The 19,119-nt window shown below is 36.6% G+C and overlaps 2 protein-coding genes across 2 annotated transcripts; one reads left to right on the forward strand and one right to left on the reverse strand.

The window, feature by feature from the left end:
- The first annotated feature begins 5,835 nt into the window (after positions 1–5,835).
- LOC147067801 (transmembrane protein 242) lies at positions 5,836–9,499 on the forward strand. The gene is made up of 4 exons (XM_085952885.1): positions 5,836–6,025; positions 6,175–6,276; positions 6,647–6,783; positions 8,842–9,499. Exons 1-4 carry the CDS (start codon positions 5,938–5,940, stop codon positions 9,004–9,006), a joined length of 492 nt encoding a protein of 163 aa, XP_085809011.1. The 5' UTR covers positions 5,836–5,937; the 3' UTR covers positions 9,007–9,499.
- Positions 9,500–10,930: 1,431 nt separating this feature from the next.
- On the reverse strand, positions 10,931–18,795 carry LOC147067802 (uS5 assembly chaperone PDCD2-like). Its single transcript, XM_085952884.1, has 6 exons — positions 18,530–18,795; positions 18,246–18,422; positions 14,407–14,562; positions 12,445–12,525; positions 11,483–11,782; positions 10,931–11,144 (listed from the first exon to the last, which is right to left on the reverse strand). The coding sequence occupies exons 1-6, from the start codon at positions 18,713–18,715 to the stop codon at positions 10,995–10,997; spliced, it is 1,050 nt and encodes a 349-aa protein (XP_085809010.1). The 5' UTR covers positions 18,716–18,795; the 3' UTR covers positions 10,931–10,994.
- Between the last annotated feature and the right edge of the window lie 324 nt (positions 18,796–19,119).

Raw genomic sequence — 19,119 nt, forward strand, 5'->3', positions numbered from 1 at the left:
ATTGTTACTTTTGTTTCTCCTAGGACACACACTTAGAACTTTTTAGTTCTCCACTCGCGATTAGTCTGCTTTTGAGAATTGAATGTGGGGTCTGACAAATTCACATGTTGTTTTTCAATGTGTATTTGGATTCAGAGCATGGACCTAATAGGATAAACAAGTGGCTAACATCCATTTCTCATTAAAGCCGCATTAACTTGGACCGAGCGCACTCGTATGAGACATATTCATACTAATTATTCCTACCCAAGCTAGCTTGGATGAGTAAGACGCGGTCCAAGTAGCTTGGATAGGAGTAATTTGTATTAAGATGTCCCGTACGAGTGCGCTTCGATGGCGCTCGGTCCAAGTGTACTTGGACCGTGTCAACGTGGCTTAAAACAACAATCTGTTAAGAAACCTCTTCGTGAGGTGCAAGATCCCCATCAAATTGTAATATCAATTAAAAAGAGAGCTCTCATAGTCAAAGAGCCAGGTGAGTTTTTATTATTTTTACAGCCAGATTTACTTTTATTTATTTGTTTAAGGTGGTTTAGCACTACAGTTTAAGCCCCCCCCCCCCGAATTGGCAGAGGCCCCGGAGCTCAAAAAATAAAAATGTAACTACCTAGGTAGGTACCTACCTACCTAAATATTATTTGTTTCGCAAAAGCGAATACCTACCTAATATTATTCGAATTTGACTTTGAAGTCCTTGAGATAGGGTTTGCTCTTTCTTCTTCGCGTGAGGTTATATTCTACTAATTTATTTTCCTTTTTCTTTTCGTTGGTCATTCCTCCCTTTTTATTTACTGGTCATACCCGCGCGCCTTTTTTATGTATGGAGTTTGGCATTCCTTTGTTTTCATTCTGGATTTGGCTTTCTTACTGTTTACATGTTGCTACTGACAGTTCATTCTAACTATCAAAAATTTATCTTGAACGAGCGTTAAGTGATAGTTAAGTGATCAGTGATTGTGGCGCAACATCTGAATGACCGTGAGGAGGATATTCTAAAAGCAATGGATCTCAGACGGCGAAGCAGGACTGCTACAGGAGGAAAAGTTCAACGTACGAGCGTCGATTAATATGCTGATGTTTGAGGTATCCTCGTTACTTACCTTATTTCAGCAGGGGGACCGGCAAGGAGTGGCACAACGCCCAAAAAACAATTCTCGGCGGCCCCTACGGTCGTAGAGTTAGGTCTAAATGACAAGTTGCGTCGGTGCGACCACTCGTCATCAGCTAACCATCTGTTTTCCCAACGGGACAGCTTCTGGAAGGGTATGCAAGGGTTAGTGGATTGGGCAACCAATTGATACACCCCTGTTACAGGCGGGCTTCTCCCGGTGTAAAATAATCATTTAGTAGCTCAAGTCGAAACGTAACCCTGACCTCTAGAAACGGCTTCATAAAACATCTAATCTGATTCCTTGCTCAACCACGTAAGTATTTAATTTAATTTAAAAAGTATAAATGATGATGGATGAAAGCGATAATTTTAAGACTAAATATAAGTATTTAAATATAATAAATTTTGCCGCGCTTGTCGGCAACGTCCAAATTTCGACGCGCCTGCGCCAGGGTCAGGCTCGTGATTCGCCGAATCAAAGATCACGCGATAAAATTTGGCCAATCACGAGAGTCCTTTTTGCTGGAATGGCGTGGGTACGCGAAGTTTGGAAAAAGAAAAAAGTAATGAGTAAGCGTCCCCTTTCCGATAGGATAGGACCTGCGAAACTTATTGTTAAAACAAAATATGTAAACGTTTAAAGAAAATGTAAAATATAAGAAGACCACGTTACGAGCACGAAAGACCGTGTTTTATATATACTCCAACCGTTTGAATTTCTTTTTTTGTGAATCCGGGGTTCGATGGACGCCTGAGCTAGCCGCTGGAACCCCGGGGATCTCACAATCCTCAAAACATAACAGTGATGGGCCTGTACCAAAAAATCGAAGAGGGTTTTGGGGACAACGCATAATAAAATTTGCGAGAACAAGACTCAGATCCTTACCGGAAGGATACCTTCACTCGGGAGGCACTATCAAGGATTCCTCCGAGCTCAGAGTCCCGGAAGGCCCTCTAACTCAGATTATGGCCGGGGTTCTCCCAAGGGGCGACGTCCTGTGGGAAGGGAGTTCTCCATCGGAGGTACGGGCTCCACCAGGGATCCGTACTCTAAGCGGAGGTGACCGCATCTGGACGACCAACAACATTGGGGGCCGCCTAAGAGACTTTCGGGGAGTCTGGATGGCGTAGTGTACCCCTCCCCCCAACATTGGTAAAAATAATAGCCGTAGCCCGCATACCTTTTGTGCGGACACCACCATTGGTAAGTCCTTCTTTACTTTTACGGAAAGAATTTCAAACGCAACAATCAGCAGAGGTCACTCTCGAGATCGAAGACTTAAAGAACTCGGGGGTTCTAGAAGAAGCGGGTCCAACCCCCAGTTTTCTCTCAACCCTGTTTCTGATCAAGAAACAAAACGGGACCCTATGCCCTGTTTTCAACCGAAAGCGTTTGAATGCGTTCCTACAGCCAAAGCCATTCAAACTAATTCACCATTATGAGGTTCCAGCCGTCTTACAAACAGAAGACTAGCTTGTAATAATAGATCTAAGGCAGGCGTCCCTCCACGTACCAATGGCTTCTCAACATCGTCGATTCGTTTGACTAGCCTACCAAGGGGAGCTCCTACAATTCATGTGACTCCCGTTCGTGCTGCCAACTGCTCCGATTATGTTGGCATCCCTGACCAATTGGGTTACCGAACGCCTACGAAAGAATGGCTGAGAATATTCACTTAACTAGACGACTTCTTAGTAGCCAACCAATCCGAGAAACAGTCTCGGTTCAGGTGGAATACAAGATAACCTTCCTACAGTCTTTAGGGTAGTTAATAAATATTAAAAGATCCTGTCTGAACCCAAGCCAACAATGAGGTTCCCTGGACATCACGTAGGACACACACAACAAGCGGAGGTTTCTGTCGCCGGAGAAGTGTGTAGCACTCCGTCACCATCTGCTAATGCAGGTACAAAAAGGCAGTTGGTCCCCCAGACAGGCACATATCCAATCCCTTCTGGGGCGACTCAACTTCACATCCTACCTCTACGAGGAAGGTTGCATTGCCGACGGCTACAACGCTCCAGTCATCAATATGGCCGAGGTCCCATCCTCGCCAATTGATGACAATCCCACCACAGGGCCAACGGGACATCATGTGGTGGCTCTAGGCGATAGGATCCTCAGAGTTGACATAACGCAGGTCCAAAAAGGCAGTTGGTCCCTCAGACAGGCACATATCCAATCCCTTTTGGGGCGACTCAACTTCATATCCTACCTCCACGAGGAAGGTTGTATTGCCGATGGCTACAACGCTCCAGTCATCAATATGGCCGAGGTCCCATCCTCGCTAATTGATGACAATCCCACCACAGGCCCAACGGGACATCATGTGGTGGCCCTAGGCGATAGGATCCTCAGATTTGACACAACGCAGGTAAAAAAAAGGCAGTTGGTCCCTCAGGCAGGCACATGTTCAATCCCTTCTGGGGCGACTTAACTTTGCATCCTACCTCCACGAGGAAGGTTGCATTGTCGACGGCTACAAAGCTCCAGTCATCAAAATTGTCGAGGTCCCATTCTCGCCAATATACGACAATCCCACCACAGACCTAACAGGACATCATGTGGTGGCTCCAGGTGATAGGCTCCTCAGTGTTGACACACATCAATCACTTCCTGACGACAGATGCGGCTGACACAGGCTAGGGAGCCCAACTGAATGAACACCCCTTATCAGGTACGTGGAAACAAGACCAGTTAGCATGGCATGACATACCAACAGGAAGGAGATGTTTTCAATTCAATCTCAGATACAATCAATCATAGGATCAGATCTGCTTCTGCAGACAGACAACAAAACAGTGGTGGCATACATCAACAACGAGGGCGGCACAAAATCTGTCACCCTCCCAAACCCATGCCGACAGATACTAGTATTTACCAGTCGAGCCAACATCACGTTTACTGCACAATACTTCCGCAGAAATTACAACTGCGTGGCAGATCATCTCCTTATACAATGCCTCACCTACATAAGACACTAGTAGGTATGGAGACCAACCGTCCACCTCCAAGGACCCGGGACCTGTCCCTTTAACTATGGATAATTTCGGGTGGGGTGGAAATAACATCAAATTGAATGGTGGAAGAAAGGGCACTTCTTACTTCCAGATGGCGGCCTTCGACTCTAAAAATTTATAAACCAGCTTGGAACAAATGGAAGACAATGACATGGGTAACATGAACCTAATGGATCATAATAGCCCTCAACCAACGGAATTGGCCAGATACCTAGGCTACATGCACAACATGGAGGGTTTGTCGTACATAACCATCCTGGTGCATAAGTAGTCAGCCATAGCCACATTTTGCAAACCGATTATCATTGTAGATATCAGCATCAACATGGTAGTATAACACAATATGTTACAGGCAATTTCGGTACATAAAACGAAACCCGTCAAACCATCGGTTTGGGATCCAGGACGAGTGGTAGATCATCTTAGGAAAACAACACCGGTGGAGTACATCCTATTCGAAACCTCTCGCAGGACAGCCACCTACTCGGCTGCATCTCGCATCGGGACGAAGGGTTCATGACCTCACACTACTCAGTAATAGTAGACAATGGATTAGTGGAAAAAAGTGACCACATAATTGTATGGCCAATGTTTGGCTCAAATACAGATACCGCCAAGCATCGTCAATCGGAATGAAAGCTAAGCGCTTCCACTTGTCAAAACATCGACCCAGTATTCTGGTTACGGAAACTCGTCTGCATGTCAAACCCAAGGAGAGGGGAAGGTGGGGATATTTCGGAATTATTTATATCTTCAAGAGGATCACCAAAACCAACCACCAGGACAGTTATAGGGAATTGGATAAGGTCAGTACTGTTGGAAGCAGGGGTACAAGAACCACCAGGCAGTGTCCGCTCAGTGGTGGCTTCCTTAAACTGTAAATATACCCAATAGATGAAATTTTAATGAGAGGTAACTGGCGTAGTGTGTCGACATTTCACGACAACTACCAAAGAAGGATGGATACACCACCATCACAAGGGGAAAAGAACCCATTAACTTCTCTATTCAACCATATACATGGAAAGTCACGATGGTCTATACCTCGTCAATGAATCATTGTCACATACAGGAATTTGGCATACCCAACACCAGGTGATAACAAACAGATATCTCAAGGACTTCGAAGTCAAATTCGAATAATGAAAGGAGTTTTACCTACCTACCAATAAAACTCTTATTATTCATGTTGACTTTGAAGTCCAGGTAACTTCTACCTGGTTCCTTGAGTCATATCATAATGAAGACAAAGTGATGCCAAACTCTATACATAAAAAATAGGCGCGCGGGTATGACCAGTAAATGAAAACGGAGGAATGACCAACGACAAGAAAAAGGAAAATAAATTAGTAGAATATAACCTCACGCGAAGAAGAAAGAGCAAACCCTATCTCAAGGAGTTTTATTGGTAGGTAAAACTCCTTTCATTATTTGTTTTTTTCGAAGGAAGATAATATTATGTAGTACCTAGTATCTAAGTAAAAATATTCTCGTCGACATACAGATAATAATTTATCGGATAATGTTAGAGATGATTTTTTTCTTGTCGCGTATTATATTTTTACCCCAAATGCAAAGGATACTATGATTTTTGAAACTTTGTATTACATTTTCATTATTGGTATAGTTCAAAGAGATGAGTTCAATCTCTTTGGTATAGTTGCTATATGCTACACTTGAGAAAAAATTACCTGGCAACACTTGAATGTTGAATGTCTGAAAGGAAGTGGCGGTGTTTATTTTTCTTGTTTCAGTTTGACATTTCTAATGAAAATAAATTTGAAAAATTCTGAATAGAAAATAATATGATCACAGGCGAAACTATGACGGAGGTAGTAGCTGATACCTCTAAAACGAAGCAAGATAAGGAACAAAGACTATTTAACCTTAAAGGTAATGTTCATTACAATATATTTTGTAGGTACGACATTACTATATTATAATATTATCATGTAATGCTATTAATTATAGTGAGTTAGCTTAGATTCGGTCAGACATTATTGAATGCAGTTTAACATACATTGTTATGAATTTCCCGACAGCTGGAGCGTTCCTGGCATCAGTTGCTGGTTTGTCGGCGGTTTTTGGGTTTGGAGCAACTCTAGCAGCTGTAAAAAAGAAGGATCCTCAATTTTTCAACAAAGGTATTTACACGCTTCAATTAGATAATGAATAGAAGACAAACTTACATTCTTGGAATTGGGCTGTTATTGATGAAGTAGTATAGTTATCGAAATTTTTGAACTCTGCTGTCTTTACTTAATTTTATTAAGGTAAAAATACAAGAAGTACTCCATTATCGTTTTTGTGATTAAAATGTTTTGAAACCAAAAAACCAATCAAAATCTAACACAGCCTACTGCAAAACGAACCAAAACTTAACTTACTTATTGGGTTACAGTATTTAGGTTGTACGTATTAGGTTTTTGTTCTCAAAAGGCCTCGATCACAAAAACGGTATGGAGTAGGTACCTTAGCTGTGTATTTTCATTAATTATGAAAATTTTATAATAGGAATAGTCGGAGCGACTGACATGGCAGATTCCGGTGCAATTCTCGCTCTCAGAGCGCTAGGTTGGGGATCACTTTACGCCATTACAGGAACATCTTTGCTTTGTTATGGCATATGGAAACTGTCTGGAGCCAACAATGTAAGTAATTCAAATAGTATAAATTGTCGATATTTATAGAAAAGATTCAGTAATTTGAATTTATTTGTCTTGATTGCGAATATCTGAAAAGTCTTCATTCCATTTGGTGGTAGTTATGTAAAAAAATGTTGATCGCGGAACATTGAGAAAATTAATATTTAAGCTTGGTCAACCTTTTTACTACCGGTAGGTGTATGTATGGTACCTTGCACGCTGCGAATTTTATTGTAAAAATTAAAAATTGAAATCAATTTATGTTTCAAGTGGTAAGAGTATGTATATAGTACTGAGTATGTGACGATTTTCCCAATATATGTCGTTGTGTGTTCAACATATTTCGCACCGTGAGTGTAAAACCAAGACATGTGCAAATTTTTCAATTTCGAGATTAAATGCGAAACAACTGCAAAAGTCGTGAACTTAATGATGTAAAAGTGAACTAACTGAAAGAACATGTAATATAATGTAGATATAAACCAAATATTATGGTTTTTTTTAGAAACTATTTGTCCTAACAAAATGAAGACTTCAAACCCTAATATCTCCAAAATATGTCTTTTGCACATGTCTTGGCTTTACACTCACAGTGCGATTTGTATGTTTAAAATAATTGATTTACGTTAAACGTTTACGTAAATTCCCGTTTAAAGCGGGACGTCCAAAGACGTCATTTTTGTATGAGCCACCGCATATATCCACCGTGTGTTCTTCCTCCTTCTTTCCTTGACGTTTTGGGTTCATTGCAGAGGCCATTCTCAAGAAATAATGTGTTGATAAAGTGTATGAATGCGAACGTCACTCTAACATTGCTCAGAGTAAAATATGCCATTCCCAGGAAAGTCATTGACACTAATACCGGAATCGGATCATTTTCAATCTGGGATTGCAAACCCCAGTGGGTTCATTAGGCTCCGAATCTAGTACGTTCACGAACCAGTAGCACTCCGCGATCATTCTTATTGGATACGTTCCTGTGCTCCGAGTGTGTACAGTTCGAAAACCACAAGATGCGTTCCAACGGCTGGCTGTTTTATCGCGAATACAAAAGTGAGCGCATTGCATTCATGGACGCCAGTGAACCAGAACGTGTAGGTGTACGTCGTCTTCGTGTAACAGACTTGTAACAATTCGTAATGGAGTGGTCAGAAGAAAAATGTTTAGCTCTAATCAAACTATATCGAAACAGTCGGGTATTGTGGAATCCTCAAGATGCAAATTACAAGAGAAAAAATATTAAAGAAGATGCATGGAAAGAAATTGGAAGAGCGATGGAACTACCAGCAAAAAGCCTGCAAGAATAAAATGATAGTTTGAAAAATGAAAACTAAAAACAGTAAAGGAACTGGAAAGGGCTTTAGAAAACTATCTTGAGCCGATATATAGCCTTTCGAAATTTAATATCTTTTCTTTGGATTGATGTGCTACTAAACTGAGTAATGTTCAAAGTTTGACAAAGACATTCGCATAAAATTTCTGTAATGCCTACTTAATTCTTGAGACTTTAGGTCCAATAGTAGAACATCATTATCCCTGTTTTTGTAGAAATTGGTTCACCAAAAACGAGGAGGCCTTTTATAATCATCTACCAAATAATGAATGAATATGAAACCAGTACTTGCCACTAACTCAGACGACATGTTCGCTTAACGTTCAGATAACCGCTGCAGGGCAACCGAGTTCACAAAGTGTCTCCTTTTGAGCGGTTATGCGCCAGCGACTTGCCTGTGCGGTAAAGACTTTTATAGCGCTTTTCGGTTTGCGCGCACTTCCGTTTTCCCGTCCATACACACGGGCTTCCCGATACAAACCAGTTTGCGCAGGTAAGCTTGTCGTAAAGCATGAGCGTCTAGGCGGCGCTTTACAGGTTCGCGGAACGCCACTGGTTCGTGAACATAGTGGATACGCAGCTTTAGACATAAGTGTGAATTGTTTTCTCTCTAATTTTGTATTAGATTGCGAGTAAAAACAATACAAAAACTGACAAAATGATAATATAAATAATACATATGTTCTTATACACCGTTTTACATTGTGATAAAAAAATGTTTTTTGTTCCAGTTCCAAGAATTCCGGATGACTGCCGGAAATATATTACCAAAGATTCGAAAAAATGATCCTCCTCAGTCAAGAACTGAGTTTAGTGGCTTGAATGATTTACTTACATATGTATCGACCGAAAAGTTTGGGAGTGGTAGTAAACAAAGTGAATCGACTGACAGATAGTCGTTCAATGTGAGATGAATGCTGTTCAAATATAATATAGCCATGCGTTATGTAAATATTTAGTACTACATGAAATGTTATTTATTACAAATTTTAATGATAGTCAAATACCCAACACACATTTCTTATGCTATTGTCACGTATCGATTTTTGTTGCTCAATTTTATGTTGAATGTTGATAAAGAAATTGATCCCACATATTGATTTATCGTAATCAAGATGGTGTCGAGTGAATGTGTTGGTTAGTTAAGATCATTTCATCCGACCACTTAAAAAACTCTCTTGAATGAACCATAATTAATTAAGATACAATTAAAAGGACACCATAATTAATTAATTAAGAAACTAAAAGTGATGAATAACAATCAACTATGTAATTGTATGCAAGTCAAAACAAGTTTGATGTGCCTGTGCGAGTTGTGATTTTGATAACCTACCAATAATATAAAGATACCCATATTGATTGCAATTAATTAAAATATGTTGACTCTTATGTACACTGTTTTATTTCTTTTTATCTTTGAACCTTGCCTAAAAATGGTCTGTACATTAGAGGTGGGAAAACTGGTCGATTTTGAAGACTAAGTATACTTACTACCAGTATTAAAAAATACTTAGTATTGAAACTTGTTCCAAAATACTTACTAGTATTTGAAATATCGGCTATAATAGAATCGTTAAAAATACATCCGCTTTTCGAAAAGTCCCATTTTCGAGACAGGTACAGCTGGAACTATGGCACTAGTCACTCCTGTTTCAGTAGAAAATACTGAAGCATTAAAAGCACTGGTTTCATTTATCTGTAAAGCATTTTCATTTACAGGTGGAGCTATATTTTGCCTGGCAAATTCAATATGAATAGTTGGGTGCTTGCGCTGTAAAAGTTTCTTCAAATTTGACATTGACTTGTATGAATTTTTTATTTTACAAACATTACAGATGGCATAATTTGTAACTATTTCTTTGGAACGATTCCACACGAAACTTAACCTTTTAGTAGCCATTTTTACAATAATTGTTTATTAAGTATAATATAATTATTATCCATTTATACAATCACGCATACAATTTGAATTCAGTTTATGTTTATAAGTTCCAATTATAACACTAAAAATCGAGAAACTCGACGTGACAAGAGATAAACGCGTAGTCAGTTAGCGTTATCAGAACTCCGCTATTCCGGCTTGCGACTGACGTCAACTCGATGTAAATGTCTTACTCAACTGAAACTAAAACCCGTCGCATACTAAACATACGCGAGTCGCGACGCCGAGGCGATGATAGCAAGACTACGAACTAGCTAGCGGACGGCGAGATCTCATACCATGCGTCGAACTCCTGGACTCGATAAAGTTTCATACTCAACTGAAACTAAAACTCTTAAACTAAAACCCTAAGGCGAACTCAAAAGTATACTATAAAACGAACATGACGTGACCATTTCTGTCCTTCACTATACCAACTTTACAACAGAGGAGAAAGGGAGAACAATGACAGTTGAGTATAATATCACGGCTAGACATACGTGTATCATGATATCTCGCTCGCGCGCATTTAATATCAATAGCGTTGAAAGTCAACCAGCATCACGGAATAGCGAGTCACGGCGCAGATATTATCGAATGCGTTCGAATTCGAACATCTAATACGTTTCAAGTTTCTTAAAACAAGTTTATTGGGCAACAAATACTTAGTATGGGTAGTTTCTTCCGAAACTTAAGTACACAAACTGGTGACAGTATTTCCAACTCACCTCTACTGTACATTTTACATACTACTTTTACCTCATTTATAAAAGAAAATTTTATTCTACTAATAATTCACTAATGGACAGTAAGTAGGTAGGTTCCCATTATAATTTTTAAATAAAACATTGTCAGAAGATGAAAGAAGTACCTACGACAGTATTGAAACAAGTGAAAAATTAACCTTTAGAAAGTGATTAATTTATTTAAAGTACTAGTAGGTACATGACGTTTATCAAAAATTTATAAAATATCTTGTTTATATAAAAATTCCTTTTGGTATGCCAGTTCTCCACAGCAATTTTCTTGGCAGGTATATATTACTAAGACACCCCAATCGATAGAATTGATACCACCTTCCAATTTGAGGAAATTCAGGAGTTGAGGCATTACCTGAAATCAATAAAGAGTATTAACGCCAATACCATTAATTAAATGTATATTTATGTAAAAGGATAAATGAAAAAAAAACCCTCACTTATATTGGGTCACATGTTCCCATAGAAAATCTCAATATTAAAGTGGCCACAGCAGAATAGCTCGGACATGAATGTAAATTTGCAATATTCATCTTTTATGCAATGTAAGTAGAGTTCATTTTTCAAACACATTATTTATCTGTTTATGGATACTGAAGTTTGTACGAGCAGACTTAGATATCTTTGAATGGGCTTATTTCTGAAGCTACTTTTATTCTTCACATGAAAACACATATATAATATTGTATTTACCTGACATTCATACTGTCTTTTTCCATTACAATATGGACATGGTGGAACTGAATCATTGAAGCCATCTTCTTGACTTGATATCCACAAAGGTAAGCCACCTCGGTCATATCTCAGCACTTGATCGGGATCTCTAGCAACAATGCTTTTAAACTTTTCAAAAGTTTTATCTTCGACTTCTGCATTTGCATATTGCTCCAATTCAGTGGCACTCTCGTTTATTAAAGAACCAGCTTTGTTTTCTTCAATGAGTTTATTTAAATAATTCATTTGATCTTCTTCGGTCGACACACTCGGCGTTTCCTAAATTGAAAAAAAAAATACATGGATACGTTTTTTACAAAATTATAACTATTGTACAACTGACGTATCACAGATGCGATTTCCAGCACTGTAGTCAATGTAAAGGACAGAAGTGGGCATAGATATGTATGTGACAGAGCGAGGAGAATGGCAAATTTTCTGCATACGCAATCCTTATTTCTACAGACCCACCGTCTTTCACTTTTCTTTTTAGTCAAAGTCAGAAATATAAAACAGATGTCTGCAGCTGATTCAAATTATTGTGACATTTTAGTAGCGACTGTTTGTTTTCCCAGGTGTGAACATATACTTAGTTTTAAACAAATGTTTGTCGACAACCATTCCAAAAATATTTATTGCATTTGTGTAATAGCAAAAGTTTAGAAGCAATTATATAATTTGTTTGCAGGCCGATATATATTTTTTGTGGACTCGGCTTAATATACAAGATTTAGGAATGTAACATTCTTCATTGAAAACACAATTCGTAACAGCCCTAGAAACATTATCTATTGTAAAAACCCTTGCAAAAATCATAGACCGAGTGAGATTGGGAATTGATTGAATTTTTCTAATAGGTATGATGCTCTGAGGCTTAACCGTACGTTATGTATGTTCAATTATCGTATATCATTAGAAAAGTTGTTCCAAGAAACACATACCTCACTTTCCTCTTCTGTTATTAACTCCCATTCAGGAAATAAAAGGGAGCAACTCCTCTCTTCTCTTATGAAGTTTTTCTCCTGGAAACCATTTAGAAAAGTTAATAATGAATTGAGTTTTGGTAATAAGCTTGTCATATTCATTGAAACAATGAACGATTGCTGTCAAAGGATATATTAATGTAAAGGTGTTATTGACTCTCGCTCAATTTTTTTTTTATTCGAAATATCAATACATGACACTAACATTTGAAAATGATTTCAGGCATATGGCCACCACGGCTGTTCTTCATGTCCAATTTTGGGCAACTTTTTCGAGCACTGCTGGCCGTATTCACGAATAACATGAACAAAGGTGGCTTCCAAGGCATTAATTGGTGCTGGTTTATCAGCATTAACCAGTGACTTCACAGAGCCCACAGGAAATAATCTAGGTGTCAAATCACACGACCTTGGAGGCCAATTGATAGGTCCATTTCTTGAAATCAACTTATCGCCAAATTTTGATTTCAATAAGTCACGGTCATCGTATAGAAACCACATCTTGTCCAAATCAATGTCATCTATATTTAAAAACAAAAATCATTGATCATGGTCCGGTAACAGTGTTCATTGACCATAATGCGAGCTTCGGCCTCATTTTTGATGAAATAAGGTCTAATGATGTCACCGTATACCACACCAAATGGTGTATTTTTGTGGATGTAATGGATTCTGTAAACCTGTTTAGCCAAAACCGAAACTCATCGCTGACTGCAATATTGTGGTAAAACAATGTCTATAAATTGCGCAAATTAAAGACTGATTGTCAGAGTAAATTTAGTAACGTTGCTCAAGCGTGACTCTAATCATTATATTTTGCAGACCATACTTATATCTTATCTTACCTTATCATAAATGTCAAAAAGTGAGTGCGGTATCACAGCTCAGTTTGACAGTTAACCCTTTTGTGTCTTCTATCTAGGCAAAAAAAAACCCTTTATAACAAAACTCCAGTTGCCTTTTATCGCAATCATTGAGCTTACGAAATGCTTTGAGGTTGATCATTCACAGAATGTACTTGACAAAAGTTGCAAGAGGGATCATGTGGAAAAAGAGGGGGTGCTGACTAATGATAGGAGCTGGATGCATATCGTGGGACTGTATGCTCTGTTTAGGGAGTCGTAGTGATTTTATTTGCATTTCCATTTAGAAAAAGCATACCATTGTATCCGTGTCTGGAAATTTATATGTATGCAGTTCGCCATATCACACTTCACCGTGAAATGTTGTATCGGAAATATATGGTTGTATACAGGGCTCGAAATGGACCGGAGCGCCGTTACTGTTCGTGAAATCGGTAAGACTATCGCTCCATCTCATGGAAAAAATAATCGGACCGTCTGAGCTAGATAATCCATATAATAGAAAATATAACACACTTATTTTTATGAAATACACATAAAATTTGATAAATATGTAAATATCTTCAGAAAACTGTCGAGCGCTCCGGTTCATAAACTTTTCCATTTCGAGCGCTGGTTGTATATTAAAGACCGTCCAACATCTTTGACAAAACAAATTTTGAAAATAGCCGATATACTGGATTATTAGTTAGGTTAGGTTTAGTTTTCATTCTTGAATTCATGAATTTTGCCAAAATCAGAGATGACCTCACGGCTAACTGTGCTATAGTAAAATGTAAAACATACAATTTACATGTAACCCATTGTATCGTATTGCTAGATGGAACATTTCTTGGCCGTTTTTTACACCCAAAATGGAAAGATTGAAATGAATGTTAACCAAATTCAGATAATTGTGAATTGTTACATACTATAAATGAATGTAAAATGAAATCTGGATTCCAGCATATTGTTTATTTCTATCAAAATTCAAAGGAATTGTTGAAATCCATTCGTTCCAGTTTAATTTTTTGATTGTTATGATTAGGACAGATTTCAATATTGCTTAGAGGCTTACATCTATATTTGTGCATCTTTCTTTATGACCGTTCTTCCAATCAAAGACTTGATGCGTTCTGCTACAATAATTGATGCTCTTGCACTTCCCGCAATGATTGGAACCTTTGGCTCCACATACAACACATGTAGGGGGCCATTTTGAATAATCAAAATCCTGAAAAAAATATATTGTAATAAGGTAAGGTAAATAAATTAAGGTGGAGGCTTAACCTACTAGAGGTAGAATACGAAGCATACAATTTATTGTTACATTATAGCAGTGGTGCACAAACACGGCCTGAAATGGCATTTGTTGCGGCCCAAAATAACAAGTACTTCACCACCAAATTTTTCATTGAATATGATAAAAATCTGTGTTCGATATGTGTAGTAGCAACGGTATATAATCTGAATCGTCACTGATAGAAAACTTAATACTATTTTTTATTATTTAATATGATTATATTTTCACGGGTATAGATTTGCGACCGAAGGTCTATTTTTAAATTATTGTTTTCAAAATGCGCATTTTAGTGTTAGTTCTCCAGGAATTTTGTCAGTGCTCTACGTTTGTGAATCGATATTAAAAAATCGCTTTCGATTATGAAACATTTGTTTGTGTACATATGTATGTATAGATTGAAGTTGCTGATAAAATTATGTAACTATTGAATTAAAAATAAAATGTATATATTATCTAGTTTAATATATCATTATTTTTCAACACTTTTACCCTTTGCAGCCCGTGAAAAATTAGAAAATGGATAAATTGGCCCTTCTTTCAAAAAGCTTGTGCACTACTGCATTATAGTGTGTTTTACACTCACAAGGCAGGGGGGGCTGATAGGGCTCTAGTCGGGGGGCATGGTGTGTCGGGTTAACCAAATAAGTGAGCTAAACACACTACAAATTTGCTCAAATAGTAAAAAAGTCATTAAAATGAATTTGTCAAAAATCATCTCAATTCATTAGAGAAAACGTAATTTAATTAAATTTTAATAATAAACATGACAATAAAATAGGATCCTTCGATGAATTCACATTTTTGACTAACAGCCAATAATACTACACTTCGGTATTATTATTTAATTGAAAAGTAACGTAAAATTTGTGTAAAACCATATATAACTGCACTCAAGTAAATAATCACAATGAACATCAAAAATGGCCGCCATTGCGTATGTAACAAAATTGGAAAGGCAACCGAGCGATCTTAAAATTTGTGTAGTTTACCAACTTAACCATGCTTCATGTGCTTGCAAACCAATTTCAAATATCATAACAGAAATAACATACTTATACTTGTTCTATTTAGAGTATTTGAGATACGTATTTTTTAATAAGAACACTAGTGACTGGTAGGCACCTTAAGGGGGGACATGCTCAGCGTAGGTCAAAATGGAACTTTTATTGCATTTTCAAACCATGATCCTGGACATTCCTTAAACGTTGTAGATAATCTATTTATATAATTTTGAAGCCTTGTTATCCTTTATATTTATTTTAAACATTTGATGACTGCAAAAAGTATTTTTATTACATAAAATAGTATTATTTTAAACCTCTCGCTTTAATGTTTTAGAATATAGTCATATTTCAGTACATGAATGTGCAGCCGTGTAAAGATTTTTTACATTTATTAATTTTTAAACGCATTTATAAAACCATTAGTATAATTTATGGCGAGATAATTTTTGTAAAATATTTACGATAAAAAATTATATTGATAATCTCTGTGATCCCAAATTTGACAAGAATTAGGCATTTTATTATTCAAAAAATGGACAAAATTAACACATTTGAAGATAATTCTAAAGATATTAATTATAAGCTATGTCTTTGACCATTCAAGTGTGATAAACATTCTATGAATAATGATTGCTTTATAATAATTATTGACCTAAGAATAAGGTAGTGTTTTTTTGAAATACGCCATTTCTTTTGTCATTCCCCAGTGGTTAAGCTACAACATACGGCCGTATCCATACATTGATAAACTAAAATTGAAGTAGGGAGTAAGATCATGTTAACGCGCGTGTTTGAACATGTACCGTTGAAAAAAAATAAATAAAAATTTGGTTAGGTACATGTTCAAACACGCGCGTTAACATGATCTTACTCCCTACTTCAATTTTAGTTTGTCAATTTATGGCTACGGCCGTATGTTGTAGCTTAACCACTGGGGAATGACAAAAGAAATGGCGTATTTCAAAAAAACACTACCTTATTCTTAGGTCAATAATTATTATAAAGCAATCATTCATAGTGTGTTTATCACACTTGAATGGTCAAAGACATAGCTTATAATTAATATCTTTAGAATTATCTTCAAATGTGTTAATCTTGTCCATTTTTTGAATAATAAAGTGCCTAATTCTTGTCAAATTTGGGATCACAGAGATTATCAATATAATTTTTTATCGTAAATATTTTACAAAAATTATCTCGTCATAAATTATACTAATGGTTTTATAAATGCGTTTAAAAATTAATACATGTAAAAAATCTTAACACCACTGCACATTCATGTACTGAAATATGACTATATTCTAAAACATTAGAGCGAGAGGTTTAAAAGAACACTATTTTATGTAATAAAAATACTTTTTGCAGTCATCAAATGTTTAAAATAAATATAAAGGATAACAAGGCTTCAAAATTATATAAATAGATTATCTACAATGTTTAAGATATGTCCAGGATCATGCTTTGAAATTAGAAAAAAGCTCCATTTTGACCCACGCTGAGCACGTCCGCCCTTAATGAATTTTATATTTAATTTAAAAAACAGATTTATCCAAAAGTTAAAAATGTACATAACTCGATTTATTTTTATTTATATGAAATCAAACTTCAGTATGACCACAAAGATGTATCAAACATTTCTATCTGAATATAATATAAATTAATGTGTATTTTTTTTTTTGTATTTCGCTTCATGGTCGAAAAAAAAATATTTGTAGAAGTTAGTTGAGGAAGCGCCTAAACTGATTATAAAAAAAACTGAGCACTTTGTGCCTCCCCCCTGGGCCCCTCAGATGATGGTTAGTTAAACCCTGACGGCTAAAATTATTAAACATGAAACATGTTTTGCCTACTAATTTTCTGAATGCTGGTTGTCCAAATTCGAAAGAAAATTTATTTGTCATAGCAACCGAATCCAAAGGATTCAAACAATTTTACTTTTCTGAAAATTAAAATTTATGAATTCATATAGTAATGTTGGTGCCTAACTATGAATAAATAAATTACCGAACGATAAATGGTTTTATTTTATTTTTGCTCCATATAATCGTTAGAAGTAATGGACATGGGTTTATGATAGCTGAAATAAGTTAAGTATGTAATTTTTACAATCAATTTCATCGAAGGAATTGAGATTGCAGGGCGCGTAACAGACTACATTACCGATGCGCACTTCGCGACCGACTGAACTCTGAAGCAGCCGCAGCTCTGCTACTTTCGTGACTAACCACTTATTTTCGTTACCGTTGTCACCTGGGTGATGTTTTCGTAACGATCATGTTCCATGCTAAAAAAAATGGTAAATGTGCCGCAGATGCCCGCATGAGTTTTTATAACTTTTTTTTTAGACCGAACTTAAGCTACCCAAACCTAATATAATCTTAGTGGGTGAGAATGATGATACGGAATGTATGAAAAATTTAAACTAACAATTATTGGATCGAAAAGCATCTGCGCCGACAGAAAAAGCTATTTAATATAATTGTCAACTTGTAATACCGTCTTCGTAAAAAAATATATAAAATCTCATCTGCGGCATAATTACCAAAAAAACGATTATGTACCATTTAATATCCCCAAATATAACATAATGTAAGCAATAAGTAGTCTTACTTGTTTCTCTTCTATAGGTGGTTCTGAAGAGAAAAAAACATTCTCTTTTTTTAATTGACATCGAAAAACTTTGATATTTCCAGACAAATTGGGTCTACAACAAGATCCTTTCTTACATATGAAAACGAATAATGTACGATGAAAGGCCCTTTCACAGTCATCTATCGGTGCATAGATCTGAAATTTAGATATTTGGTTGTTACTATTTTCTTGATACATCGTGTTGCTTCATGTCGTGTAATATTGGACGACTGATTTATAAGAGAATAAAACAATCTTATTACTTGGCAGAGGAAAACACATGGCTCCAAACAAAAATCACACTGGATTTCTGTTGTAATTGGTAAGTCTTTGAGGTTAAGCCAAGAAGGTTTTCCTCCAACTTTACTAGGGAAGAATCTCGACTGAAGTTTCCATGATTCGCATTCTTCTAGAAATCCTACGTCGACCTTTTTAGTTGGATTTTCCATTTATATACCTAAATCACTATAATTTTATAATAACATGGCGTGCGCGATTTGACTTTAACATTTGTATACAATGCAGCAGTGTTGCCAAGTCAAAATTTTAAATTTCAGTAGATTTTAAAAAAAAAATTCAGTAGATTTTGGAAAAAATGATTAATGAGATCTTTTTTCAGATAAATTCCGTTTTTACACGAAGCGCAATTACCGTCTCCTTTGTTTAGACAAAAATTCCTATTGACAAAGTCAAGTAATTCCGTTCTTACACCTTAAGTAATTTAACATATCCTTTTATTTAGACAAATCCATATCGACAAAATCAAATAATTCCATTTTTACAGCATCAAAGAAAATTGACGTCTCCTTTTTTCTTTTTTTAAGACAAAAAATTTCCTGTCGACAAAATCAGA

This window comes from Rhyacophila brunnea, unplaced genomic scaffold, assembly GCF_057557595.1.
Source record: "Rhyacophila brunnea isolate RB1 unplaced genomic scaffold, BYU_Rbru_1.0 scaffold_3, whole genome shotgun sequence".
Classification (NCBI taxonomy): Eukaryota; Metazoa; Arthropoda; class Insecta; order Trichoptera; family Rhyacophilidae; genus Rhyacophila; species Rhyacophila brunnea.